The 14,116-nt window shown below is 39.0% G+C and overlaps 1 protein-coding gene across 3 annotated transcripts; it reads left to right on the top strand.

Moving 5' to 3' along the window:
• Nucleotides 1-4,671: 4,671 nt before the first annotated feature.
• kmt5b (lysine methyltransferase 5B) lies at nucleotides 4,672-13,664 on the top strand. Of its 3 annotated transcripts, none has more exons than XM_085463211.1 (10): nucleotides 4,672-4,895; nucleotides 6,870-7,127; nucleotides 7,214-7,361; nucleotides 7,463-7,628; nucleotides 7,708-7,817; nucleotides 8,148-8,314; nucleotides 8,423-8,442; nucleotides 8,530-8,666; nucleotides 8,820-9,019; nucleotides 9,242-13,664. In XM_085463211.1, exons 2-10 carry the CDS (start codon nucleotides 6,959-6,961, stop codon nucleotides 10,726-10,728), a joined length of 2,604 nt encoding a protein of 867 aa, XP_085319337.1. In that variant the 5' UTR covers nucleotides 4,672-4,895; nucleotides 6,870-6,958; the 3' UTR covers nucleotides 10,729-13,664. The 3 variants fall into 3 exon arrangements, with proteins under 3 accessions (XP_085319337.1, XP_085319328.1, XP_085319322.1); XM_085463202.1 differs by lacking the exon at nucleotides 4,672-4,895 and adding an exon at nucleotides 4,955-5,079; XM_085463196.1 differs by lacking the exon at nucleotides 4,672-4,895 and adding an exon at nucleotides 5,722-6,111.
• The last annotated feature ends 452 nt before the right edge of the window (nucleotides 13,665-14,116 follow it).

The following is a 14,116-nucleotide window of genomic DNA, read 5'->3' as shown; positions in this document are numbered from 1 at the left end:
CTTCAACTGTGAGAGACAGAATGTGAAAAAAAAATCCATGAAGCCACATGGTAGGATTTGTAAAGAATTTATTGGTAAATCAGGGTGGAAAATAAGTATTTGGTCAATAACAAAAATACAACTCAATACTTTGTAACATAACCTTTGTTGGCAATAACAGAGGTCAAACGTTTACTATAGGTCTTTACCAGGTTTGCACACACAGTAGCTGGTATTTTGGCCCATTCCTCCATGCAGATCTTCTCGAGAGCAGTGATGTTTTGGGGCTGTCGCCGAGCAACACGGACTTTCAACTCCCGCCACAGATTTTCTATGGGGTTGAGGTCTGGAGACTGGCTAGGCCACTCCAGGACTTTCAAATGCTTCTTACTCCTTTGTTGCCCGGGCGGTGTGTTTTGGATCATTGTCATGTTGGAAGACCCAGCCTCGTTTCATCTTCAAAGTTCTCACTGATGGAAGGAGGTTTTGGCTCAAAATCTCACGATACATGGCCCCATTCATTCTGTCCTTAACACGGATCAGTCGTCCTGTCCCCTTGGCAGAAAAACAGCCCCATAGCATGATGTTTCCACCCCCATGCTTCACAGTAGGTATGGTGTTCTTGGGATGCAACTCAGTATTCTTCTTCCTCCAAACACGACGAGTTGAGTTTATACCAAAAAGTTCTACTTTGGTTTCATCTGACCACATGACATTCTCCCAATCCTCTGCTGTATCATCCATGTGCTCTCTGGCAAACTTCAGACGGGCCTGGACATGCACTGGCTTCAGCAGCGGAACACGTCTGGCACTGCGGGATTTGATTCCCTGCCGTTGTAGTGTGTTACTGATGGTGACCTTTGTTACTTTGGTCCCAGCTCTCTGCAGGTCATTCACCAGGTCCCCCCGTGTGGTTCTGGGATCTTTGCTCACCGTTCTCATGATAATTTTGACCCCACGGGATGAGATCTTGCGTGGAGCCCCAGATCGAGGGAGATTATCAGTGGTCTTGTATGTCTTCCATTTTCTGATGATTGCTCCCACAGTTGATTTTTTCACACCAAGCTGCTTGCCTATTGTAGATTCACTCTTCCCAGTCTGGTGCAGGTCTACAATACTTTTCCTGGTGTCCTTCCAAAGCTCTTTGGTCTTGGCCATGGCGGAGTTTGGAGTCTGACTGTTTGAGGCTGTGGACAGGTGTCTTTTATTCAGATGATGAGTTCAAACAGGTGCCATTCATACAGGTAACGAGTGGGGGACAGAAAAGCTTCTTACAGAAGACGTTACAGGTCTGTGAGAGCCAGAGATTTTCCTTGTTTGAGGTGACCAAATACTTATTTTCCACCCTGATTTACGAATAAATTCTTTACAAATCCTACCATGTGGATTCATGGATTTTTTTTTTTCACATTCTGTCTCTCACAGTTGAAGTGTACCTCTGGTGCAAATTACTGACCTCTGTCATCATTTTAAGTGGGGGAACTTGCACAATCGGTGGCTGACTAAATACTTTTTTGCCCCACTGTACATGTGTAAGAAAGCCTACCAAGTGGTATGTTATCCCAGTGGAGACGGCAGGTGTTGTTGGTCCAGGTGCATTGCTGGATTCCTAAGGAAATATTTGCATCAAGAATGACTGTTGCCTACCAAATAAATAAATTAAGTTGTATTTTGTTCGATGTCTGTCTGCTGCTACCAAATTTAAAAAGAAAAAGTGAGGACTAGCTAAGTAATTTAGTTATGCTAGTTTAGCTAACACTGCTATCAAGCCATCGGCGATTGTGAAGTGGAGACTGCAGCTGCTGAGGGTGTTCTACTGCTGAACGTTTGGATGGCCGACAAAACGGCTCTTCCGATGTATTACATAGGCTTACAGGAACCATAACATTTACAAGGAAGCCATGTTTTACATGGAAGCCATGTCCACGGTTAATCACGTGACCTTTTGAATGTCAGTTTTTAAATTTAAATATGTTAAATTTGCTAACGAAAAAGCGAGGCAGTGACGGATGTTCAGGACCACTGTGTGCTGATTATTAATAAACAATATATTCCTATATGACAACATGCATAAAACCAGAACGGTAGGCAGGCTTGCTAGCTTTTGCACAGCTTCATCGGGTCAGTCTGAAAATTAAAAAGAAGAATGAATGAACTTACCGTTATAATCAAGGGGGTTTAAATATGTTAAATTTCAATACATCAGATGTGATATTCAAGATGAACTGGATCAAAATTTTTCATTACAGACAAACATAGATTATGATATTTAACACCAAACCTTAAGAATTCCTTCTTAAATGTGATTTTGATGTCAACAAAATTCCCATTCACTTATCTATTTTTCACAGACAGGCATGATCATGTTGGCTTCGACTCTGCACATTTTTGCGTTTTCACCTTCAGATCCCCCGTTCCACCTGCTGCTGGATCAAAGACTTCCTTACCAACTGACTGCAATCAGTCCAACTACTTCCAAGCACTTTTTTCTCCAAAGTGTGCCTTTCTATTGTTTTATATATATTCCTATGGTTTGTCTATATTCCTCTTGATTGTGTTAATTTCTCATTTTTGTCATTTATTGGTGCTGTCTTACTATTTATGTTTTATTCCAGTTTTAATTTCGTTATACATGTGACATGTGACAATGACAATAAAGGCATTATTCTATTCTATTCTATTCTATTCTATTCTATTCTATTCTATTCTATTCTTGTCTACAAGCATAAATTTCCCCAACATAAATCTCTGATTTGAAATAACAAAAATATTAAATGCAAAAATAAATCAATGTTTTATAAGAAATGGATCTAAAATAATATTAATTATGCATCCAAACGAATGAATGAAAAACATCAGGAGTTGAGGACTTTTGATGTCCCAGGGTCTGTGAGAGAACACAGTACAGTTTTTGATGCAATTGCAATTATTTTTTTAAGGCTGCTACAAGACAGAAATGGACCAGATATAAAGATGTTCTCATAAATAAAAAATTTCTTAGGTATATGATTCATTGTCCTGTAACTGCTCATTGTCAGTTTTATTGGAATGGTAACGTTATGAATACTAATTGTTGGTGACTTAAGTCTTTAGTCACCAACAAGGTCAAAGACATTTACTTTAAAATACTTCATCAAATATATACAACAAACCATTTTATTAAAAAAATATAGAAATGATTTGGATGAATCTTTTACCTTCTGTAAAACAGTCAGAGAATCAATTTTGCATTTTTTTTTACGATTGTATTAATGTTCTGTTTTTTGGACTGAAACTGAACAATTATTTCAACTATATTTTAGTATTAAAATGAACCTACAAAATAGATTCTATTTTTTGATTCTATTTGGAAAACTCTGATACAAAACTCAATTCCCCTTAATTCAAGGCTGAACTGAAAGCTCACCTTGGGACTTTGAAAGGTTTAACAGATTTGAAAAGCCATAAAAAGTAACTTTAACGCCTTTAAAGATTGTGTTTAAAATATCTCACATGTGGGGTACATGTCAGGTATTTCCTGTATGTTTCATTATTTCTTTTTCTATTTCTTTTATTTATTGCTTTACATTGTAAATGTTCTCAACTTCATAAGTCTCGAATTGATATTTTTATATAATATACTTAACTGGATTTCATGTCAATACTGATAATAAAATAGAAAGGGGGGAAAGGGAATGTGAAAGATAATTTGATTGTTAATCTGTTAGCTAATATGGAAGTAATCCCATACTTAATACCATGAAATAAATCTTTGATTTTTAAATCCTTTTACTTATTTCTCTTTTTTTAATTGTATTTTAAAAAAGATTTTGAAAATCTATTATTTGATTTAAAATTCAGAAAACAATTTTTTTATTGAAAGGTTAATTTTTTAATGTGAAATCCATTTTTGATTTGAAGTGTTTATTAATGGATTAATCAATTTTGAAATATTGGCTCAAGTAATGTTTTCTTTTAAATTAAATTATCAAATAATAAATTACTTTAGTCATGTTTAAATAATCAAAATAAATGGTGATTAAATTTTAAAATGCATATTTTATTTTACAATTCATTACAAAAGCACAAAAATTCTTTATTTTGATACATCTGGCGCTTCTGGTCCTCCATACAGTCCTCTTGAAACAGAGCTGAGGGTGCAGTCCCCATACTAATTCTGCTTTATGGAGTATTGGGGTTTATGCATAAACCCCAATTGGGAGGGTACTTTTGAAACCCATTTATAATTAGTAAGGTGTAATTAATGAAGGTAACAAATATTGGAACGTCAGAATATATTTTATAACAAAAATTGGTTAGGGCTATTCTGCGTATAAATACATAAGGATAAGCCTATATGAATGAGGACTACTCTCATTACAAAGTGATGTTGGATAAAAACAAAAGTGCAGAACAAGAAGGACTTTTGTGTTTGGGAAGAGAAGTTTCCATACCCCGATGTCGTTCAGATACGGTTCTCCATAAAATATGCAGCAGAACCAGCTCTTCCCACACCGGTGGATTCTTTAGGAAGTGTAACGAGGTTTGTTTATGCAGCACTACTTTTGTGTACCTCCGACAATTACTGCTACAAACTAAGATACCAATTTTCGGCGTTGTTTAATAAAAAAAAGGTTTAGAAAAATCCCCAATCGTGACCATTTTTCAAGTTTTACATTGCGTTTTTTAATTATGTTTATCCTTTAAGCACAGACGGTAGAGATTGCGTCGTATTTGTTGGACCTATTTTCTTTAGGATGGCTGTGCTGCGTTTTTCTCTGTCCCTCTGTTGTCCGTGGCCGCCATCTTGAATTTTAATGTTAATTTCTTTTAAAAAATGTGTTTCCTGTGTTATTTTCTTTTAGGGTATCGTGCTACATTTGGATTAGTTTAAAGAAGAGCTGTTTTGTTACGCGACGGTTTAGCGTTTTAAGATTGTAAGTATTTTGTGTGTTTGGTGGGGTTTTTTTGTTGTCGACTGGGGTTATTTAACGATACCAAGCCGTGTAACGCTCTCAGCTTCCTTTTGAACTCATTATGATGTATAACATTACTTACACCCGGTAACTCGTTATTTGCTTTCTTTGATAACGACAGTATATTGTATCTACATGGATTCAGGTACATTAAGTAACTTTTAATTCGCTGAGAAACTGAATATTTAGCCCATCGACCTAGCTAATGGCTTCCATATCAAACAACCTGTGCTAATGCAGTTTGATAGCGTGCGTTAGCTGGTGTATTCCAGTTGTTTGTAGGTAGACTGCATACCGTAAACTATTTGTTGGGACATGCTGGGAGCTAAATGCCGTGTAATCACCGAATATTTCATGATTTTTGAGACGACATAAATTTGATGAGGAGAGACTGAATAACTGCAATTAGTCGTTGCTCACTGACGATCAAGTTAAGTTAGTAGGTGAAGTTTCATGTCGGCTAACATGAATCGGGGAGTGCGTTAATGCTTGAGGATACGCTGAGGGTTTAAATCAGCAGGCCCGGCAAACGAGCCGTATTTGGTCTTTTTTTTTTTTGCTGAAATTTAGCAGCTTGATAGGGAAACGTCAGAGCAGTTTGTGATGTCGAATTGGTATATTGTGGCATGAGATGGTCCTTAAATATGTGCATCAGTCTAACAGTACTCGACATCAGTCTTTGTTTTTAATTGCGTTTGATGGGTAGTATTTGTGAGACGTGCTTAGTCTTTGGAAAATACCTAGGCATGTAGCCGGCAAGCTAACCACTCTGGCCTCGTTCGTGGTAATTAGCCTCAGGCTAACGAAGCGAACGGTTGGAGAGAGGGGAGTTGTCAGCAAACAATACCCTGCTATATTCACAACTCTGGTACAATTTCGGCCTCAGATTACGGTGTGGCCTTCCGGGTTTCTACTGCCTCTCCCATTCCCCGAGGATGTTGTGTTCTCCAGTAGCTAACGTTAGCTTTTGAACCATAAAGACGAAGCACATTTGCTTCGATCACAACTGCGATGATGCCACACTATAGCGCCCTGGAAACTGCTCGTATGACAGACTTATAAACACCATGGCATGGTAATGAAGCCGAAAACGTGTCTGTCATATGATGCATACATTAACAGGGCAGCACTGTGTGGATGGATGACAGGAGAGAAGTAATTTCTGGTGCACTTGACAGTAAGCCAATGCAGTATGTGGAATTAACGCTAAGCGGCGCTCGAGGATTATTTTTCTGTACTGACATTGCCCAAACCTGAAGTGTCTCACAGCGCTGGGTTCATTCACTGATGCTGATCACATTATGCCAGTAGTGTTTTAAATGGCAGTTTACTGGGCAAACAAAAATAATAACCAATTGTCATCATTGAAAAGCTAAAAGCAGCAAATGTGTCCTTTTTGCTTGAAATTAGTTTGAGATTGATTAAGAGAATAATATTTGTATGTATGTTTGGTCAGATATCAGTGAAATCAGAAAAGAAAGAAATGCAAGAAATGTTTACCTTCACTGTTCTACCTCTGTGATTGCCAAATGGTATCTGAGTAACTTTTCAAATCAGTCTTCTTTATATAGCGTCATTTCACAGCATTGGTTACCTTGGTACAAACCCTACAGTAACTGTGTTCCGCTGTGTTCTCATTACATTACAAACCCAGGTGATGAGGTATCTAAAATGAAGATGCCTTGATGTAGCGATGCTAAACAGAGCAAATAGTGTTCTTAATGCAACATGAAACGTTTGTAGCCAGCAAATTCAATATTAGTTTGTCATTTAGTCAAAAAAATATTCAGCTTGCCTTGAAGTTAGGAACAAAATATTTTATACCTGATTATACCTGATAGATTAACTCTATCATTCCAGTTTATAAGATATTTTCTGTTAATCAATTGAATTTTTGCAGTTTAAAAATTTCTCGTCCGTTTCTTCTTTCACCAGGTTTCAAAGTCTTGTCCCCAGTCTTCCCCACTCAAGAGTGTTGCTTCATCTCAGAGACTAAATGCAACTGGACCAGGGGTCTTGTGGGCATGAAGTGGCTGGGCGAATCCAAGAACATGGTATTAAATGGCAGACGACATGGAAACAAGTTGACTGGCGAGCAGACTGTGAGCCCGAGCCAGACTCGCTCTCAGCATCCACAACGTGCATCTCTGCGCCACAGCAAGAGCCACACCAGAAACCGAAGATGTAGCCGCAGTGAGTTCAATATGCTTGCTTTTACTAATGCAATGATTCTTCAACTGCAGCATACTTTAACTTTAGCATGCTTGTGCTTTTTGTAGGATTTAATGCAGCCAGTCTGGAGGCAGAAAGGCGCTATGTACCCTCCTCTGGAATGACTGCCAAGGAGTTGTGTGAGAATGACGATCTAACCACGAGCCTCATACTGGATCCATATCTGGGCTTTCAGACACACAAAATGAACACCAGGTTAGCAAATATGCATCTGCTAATTTTCTTGCAGCTTCTCCTGAGATTATCCCAGATGATAAGCTTGTAGTTACTTTTGTATCTCAAATGTCTCCTGATAGATTTCGACCTATTAAGGGAAGGCAAGAAGAGCTGAAAGAGATAATTGAGCGCTTCAAGAAACACGACAACTTGGAAAAAGCTTTCAAAGCTTTGACATCAGGAGACTGGGCTCGAAATATATTTCTCCACAAGACGAAGGCTCAAGAAAAGCTCTTCAAGCAGCATGTAAATACACTATTATTATTTTCCCACTATTGTGCAAGCCAGCCATCCAATCACAAAGCTCATTATGTGTTTTCCATAGGTGTTTGTTTATCTGCGCATGTTTGCTACAGACAGTGGGTTTGAGATTCTCCCTTGTAACCGTTACTCATCTGAGCAAAATGGAGCTAAAATTGTGGCAACAAAGGAATGGTGAGAACCAACTGATATATGTTATTAATAACTGTGAACTTTGGTTTTGTTTAAACTTGGCCATTGTCTAGTTCAAAGATAATTCTAGTTACAGTGATTTCAAACTTTTGATCTAATAATAATAATTGTAACACTATTAAAAGTCCTTCACAGGATGTGAGTAAAATATATTAAAACATAAAAAAATAAAACTGCAAAAAGAAGAAACATAAGCAGTTTATTAGAAGTTGGAAGAAACAGATAACCAGAGTTGTGGTAGGATGTGATGTTAACTTACAAACTTGTTTTCAACCTGGGTGATAACCCTTTCTGCCTAATTTAATATCGCAGGAAAAGAAACGATAAGATTGAGTACTTGGTTGGGTGCATTGCTGAGCTCTCAGAGAGCGAGGAGAACTTACTGCTGCGGCATGGAGAGAATGACTTCAGTGTCATGTATTCGACCCGCAAGAACTGTGCGCAGCTGTGGCTTGGACCAGCTGCATTCATCAATCATGGTAGTAATCTTTGTTTTACTTGTGGAAATCTTATCACACCCTCTTGTTAAAAATTTTGACATCACTGTTTTTCACGAGTATATTAATTGCTGTGCCCTCCCCTCACAGATTGTCGGCCAAACTGCAAGGTAGGCTTTCTTCAGCGTCTTTTGGGATCAGTCACTTTTAAATGTGGAAACTCAGGTTATTAAGACTTTTTCCGTTTGTCTTCTAAGTTTGTGTCAACAGGTCGGGACACAGCTTGTGTGAAAGTTTTAAGGGACATTGAGCCAGGAGAAGAAATCTCGTGCTACTATGGAGATGGTTTTTTTGGGGAAAACAATGAATTTTGTGAATGCTATACGTGTGAAAGGTAGGAGTATACGTCATGAGAAAACTAAACACAGTGTTTGAGTGTGGGTTGGAAAAACAAAAGAATTTGAGTAAAACAAACTCAGAATCTCAGTTGAGTACGATAAGAACAATTAAACCATACTTTCTTTTTTCCCCCCCTTCTGTCATGTAGACGAGGTACTGGTGCTTTCAAATCCAAAGCTGGACTGCCAGTGGAAGTACCGGTGATCAACAGCAAGTATGGATTGCGTGAGACAGACAAGCGCCTCAACAGGCTGAAGAAGCTAGGGGAGGGAAATAGGACCTCAGACAGTCACTCTGTAGGCTCGCACACCGATGTAGACTCTCAGGAAATGCCAAAAACACATCAATGTAAGAGTCCTCTAACAGTTAAACATGTATTTCGTCTGTTGCAGATGTGAAACTCCTTGGGCAATACTGTCTTATATCTCTTAATTGTACCATGAATCATCCCCATTTGTGCTGCAGGACTCCACTAGAAGTCCAAAATGTTACATTTTATTTATTTTTTTCTATATGCAGTTACTTATCTAAAAACATTATAATGTGCAGCCTTTTCTGTTTTTCCTCCAGCTGCCAGAAAAAGAACATCATCATCGTCATCATCATCTGGCCTGAAGTATAAAAACAGGACTCAAACCAGACAGACTTTGTCAAGAGCCCTTACTACCTCATGTTCAAAACAAGGTCGCGCAAACAATAACAGGGTACCAAAGAGACTAAGATCCCAATCTAAGCCTTCGCTAAGTAAAGTCCAGTTGCGAAGTCGGAAAAGGGGTGCAGAGCCCAAGGCACTGGCCAAACGAGAGACCTGCCAGTTGGGTCTCACGGACTCAAAGATGTCGCTGTGTAAAGGCGTCACTGTAAAGAAGGAGAAGGATGGGCAGGAGCTAGTGCAGCAGACACTGGGCCAGCAAGGCTATCTGACACGTCATACTGCCAAGGAAAATGGCCACCTCCCAGCTGTGCAGAGCAGCGAAGGCAGCCAGTGTTCGATGTACAGAACTCGCAGGTCCACAAGGACCCTTGTAAAGGCTCGGGAAACAGCATCTGGTGTTAAGCTAGAGCCCAGCGCCATGGATGGTTTGAGTCCAGTCCCTGGTGGGGTGGTCATCAAAACAGAGCCAGCTGACATGGAGGAGTACCTCCACCATGGAGTTGAGCTAGAACATCCATCATTAGATGCTGGCTATGCCAGAAGACGCTCAAGCACCAGGCAGAAACGGCCAGCACGGATCAGGGCCGAGCGGACAATTAAATGCGAAGACACATATGGGGAGTCCTTCATGCAAGTGGTTGGCAGCCATGCTGCAGAGTTCTCAGATTGTGGAAATATGCTTTTGAGCTTTGCTGACCAACATAGAGACTACAATTGCGTCACCCATGGCAGCAAATCTTTCCACCGGGACAAGGGAAAGGGTAGTTGCCGGTCTCAGGACAAGGGGAAGAAGAAGCGTCGGATCACAAGATACGATGCTCAGTTGATCCTAGAGAATAACACAGGCATCCCCAAACTGACGCTCCGCCGGCGGAGGGATAGCAGCAGTAGCAAGACCACTGACCCCAACGATCCTGTTGGCTCCTCCCATCTTTCGGCATCTACGGTCAATTCACCTTCTTCGAGCAAAATTAGCATAAAGTTCAGCAAGGATCATGACAAGGATAAAGGCAGCTCCTACATCGCCAAACTGAATAACGGTTTTGCCCCTGTGGTCCACAGCAATTCCACCAAGCTGAACATCCAGTTGAAGCGGGAGGATGATGCACGAAGACTATCACAGACAAAGGTGGACCAGATTTCCTTTAATGGAGACATGAGTCAAGGTCTAGAGACCAGGAATGGTGGACATCTGACCCAAAAGGTCCTGGCAGACCCTTCGTCTGATGATGAGGACAAGGAAGTGGAGGATGACGATGACTACTTTGATAATGAGTTTGAAGACGATTTCATTCCACTTCCTCCAGCAAAGCGGCTCCGACTCATTGTGGGTAAAGACTCCATAGACATTGATATCTCCTCCAGGAGGAGAGAGGATCAGTCTCTGAGGCTCAATGCATAAGCGGTGGACTTTTCCCTGTAAATATAGACGACCTGCTAATCAACTGTTGTGTTGATGTAAAAGAAGTACAGTAATTTAAAAAGAGAGAGAGAGAGAGAAATTGAACATTATTAGAGGGTGCTGTTAACTTGAAACAAATTTGTTGTTCACTCTGTCACTTTATTTCATATAAAGACCAACCACCCAAAATATTGATTTATGGAAATTTTACAAGTCCATCCCGTGATAGGAATCTTTCTCATTTTTGGGAATGATCTAGCTGGCTCCTAAGTGAAAACAGAATTTGTTTTAAGCTAAACTATTCCTTTAAGTAAATGCACTTGTTTATTCATAATGGACGTGGATATTGTAGAAAGTGTACAGTATGGTGATTATTCCTCTCTGTCTCATAGGCAGGTATTTTACTGAACTTTTGGTTTTTGTCTCTAGTTGGTAAGTTTCAGTAGGCAAACTGCACTGAATGAACAGTGTAGAGTGGTTGGTCCAGAGGCATTGTAACATCATCCAGACAGTCCTTTAGGATGCAGGTGCCATGTTCTCATTATTCCAGTAGTTTTCCTGGGAAAGAATGTCTTTTTTCAGAGTATAATTTAAGTTCATCATGTGTATGTATGTGTAGAATTGAATTATGATGTTAAATTTGGGCTATCATGGGCTTACCCACAGGAACAGTTTTTATATATGGTATATCAGGTAGGTAGAGCCTGATCGATCCTTATACTAAATCTTTGCTACCCAAAAATTCGGTATTGCATGCTTAAATAAAAATAGCAAGTGAGTTGTATTGGAAGAGGGACATGCATTAGTTTAAAGTGAAAAATGAATGAAACGTCAAACGTTCCTCTTGTGGTAATATGATTACAGCTCCAAAAGTTAGTCAATCTCTGTGGACTCCCATGATAAAAAGCGTTACACAGTTGAACAATTACACATTTTACAGCAGAGTTTTGGTAGCTACTTTGGGAGGTTATTACTCCCTTCGTAACAACTGTGTGACTCTAGATTTTGCTCAAGTCTTTATCGACTTAAGATTATGCATCACTTTTTGTATAACTGATAGTTAGTGCCACACGCTGTCTGCAGGATGTCACCTCAGGTGATTGAAGTCACAGAACTGGATCTCTTGTCTGTGTTTTTTGTTGTCTGTTTTAGTACAAAATGTTTTTTTGAGTGGTTATTTTTCTGAGAAGTCTGTTCTCCAGGTTTAGGGTGTCAGATTCCTGTGTTTTTGTGTTACTCAGTACTAATTTGCAGGAACAGGTGCGATTCACCTTTCTACCAAACAAAGCTAGCATTAGCTGTTAACATAGCACCCCAGCCACTCATTGTCATATGGTCACTTCAAACAAACCAAAAAAAAAAAAGTAAAGCAAGCCATAATGCAAATGCTGAGGCTTTAAATAAACTTTTATATTTTGTCTACAGTAATTCACAAAGTAGTTAGGAACTTGCAGTGGAGGCACCCCACCATTTTTCCCCCGCCGTGATGCTACTTTGCTGCAAGTGATATGGACAGCAAGAGGATCTTTTTTTCTTTCTTTTTTTTAATTAAAAGGTATTAATATTGAGGTTTCTCAAACAATATGTGTGGGTCTACAGATAGATCTGTGGTAGGCTTATATATTGGTCAGGCTCTGTTATGTGTTGGAAACAACTGACAGAGTAAACAAGTAATCCAGCTTTAGCAGCAAGGAACGTGTGTTTTTCATTGTTCAGACATTGAGCACATTTCTTTGTGGTAAATCCCTGTAGCTTGTTCAGTGATGTAAATACACACTTTAAGCAGCATAATTTAAAAAACAACAACATCAAAAACAATTTTATAATCCAGCATACATAAAATTGTATTCTTCAAAGTTTTTCATTTCTGGAGCTACTCTGTAATGGTAACATGGCACATGTGGTAGTTCAAGGTCATTCAGATCCACTTTTAAAGGCTACCAGTATATGCTTTTGAAATCCGAAATGTTAAAAGTAATGTACAGAATGACTGGCTTCCGTGTCATCGTTGAATGATGTTTTTCTCCACGCTCACTCTTCACTGTGAGAGTTTGTAAAATCAGAAGTGATGTCTGTTGACACTAGACTTTGCAGAGGAACCTTTCACTGTTTCAAATGTTCTTGAACTTTTGAATCTTGTACTGAGGCTTTCTTTTTTTCTGTTTTTTTCCCAATATACATTCTGTGGTGCTACTTTTATTTCCTTCCTACCTGTTTGATTTTCTCTTCCATGTACGAATGGCAGCATTAACCTAGAATTTAGAAATACAGTGTATCACTTATATGTTTAGTCACTTGTTGTTTTTTTAGTTTCCTTTACAGGAGCGCATATACTTTCCAACAGCATTAGGTGCCTTAAAGAGCATTTTGACAAAATTTCTCACATAGCTAATCATGAAAGAGTGTAAATGCTAAGCCATCTGTTTTTCCCAGAGAAACACTTCATCAAAAGCCCACCGTCAGTCCTTCTGTATATTATTTTCTTATTGTGTGGATGTAAATGAACAGCCCAAGGGATCAAGACTGAGACTCAATGTTAATCTTATTTCCTGTGTTTAATATGTACTGTTGACATCACCAGCAGCTAATCACCATTTTGACCATGCTCAGTGTGGCCCCAATATCCCCTCCTTTGGACTTGTCCATCCCACACTGTAAACTCTTCCAGGTGTTACCATCTGTGTGATCCTTGTCCAATAGAAAGCTGTCACAATAACCAGCTCACTCAAAAAGTAAAAAGAAAAACATCTAAACAAATGTGAATAATTTGCGGAAATTTTTAGCGTGTTGCGTGGGTAGTGGGAATCATGTAAAGACAAATAAAAATGGGCAGTGCATATATTGTCCAATATGTAAATCATGTGAACACATCTTGTACTTATTTAACAGTTTTGAATACTTGAAAACTATATAAAGTTTCTTTGTGACTCTTGTTCCTTGAGCGTTTTGAGTTCTGCTGTTAAAGTGTACAATTTCCCCCTATTGGTGCTAGGACATGTGCCTTGAAAAGTTCAGTTGTGCATTTTCCGAAGAAATTGCAAACTAATATTAGAAAACATAGTTTAAACACACGATGCAAACTAATCACACCATTGTGATGAAAGTTCTATATAGCATGTTATTTCCTAATATTAAAAACGCTCTGAATCTGCTGTAAGCACTTCAACTGGAATAGCTAAAAAACAGTATGTACCTTTTAGTTCTAAGGTTTTACATATCAACCTCAGATAAATAGCAGCACATTACACAGTGCCATTATTCAACAAAAACTAAGCCAGAATGTAGAAGCAGTGTGTGAAAACTAAGTCTGCCTTTACTGCTTCTATTAAGAGGGCAGGTAGCAGCCAGATTCTGCTAATCAGATGTGCTGGATGAACTTATTCCAAAC

Source organism: Copadichromis virginalis, linkage group LG1 (assembly GCF_057382275.1).
Source record: "Copadichromis virginalis isolate Kocher_CV1m ecotype Utaka linkage group LG1, C_Virginalis_male_GT1.1, whole genome shotgun sequence".
Lineage (NCBI taxonomy): Eukaryota > Metazoa > Chordata > Actinopteri > Cichliformes > Cichlidae > Copadichromis > Copadichromis virginalis.
The sequence above is the reverse complement of the archived record's forward strand: the minus strand, read 5'-3'. Positions and strand labels throughout refer to the sequence as shown.

Bases quoted from the DNA above. Each gene is read 5' to 3' on its own strand.
- kmt5b (XM_085463196.1), top strand. From the start codon at position 6,072: ATGGATGACAGGAGAGAAGTAATTTCTGGTGCACTTGACA. The intron at 6,112-6,869 runs GTAAGCCAATGC...TTCTTTCACCAG, and splicing joins AATTTCTGGTGCACTTGACA to GTTTCAAAGTCTTGTCCCCA. The intron at 7,362-7,462 runs GTTAGCAAATAT...GTCTCCTGATAG, and splicing joins ACACACAAAATGAACACCAG to ATTTCGACCTATTAAGGGAA.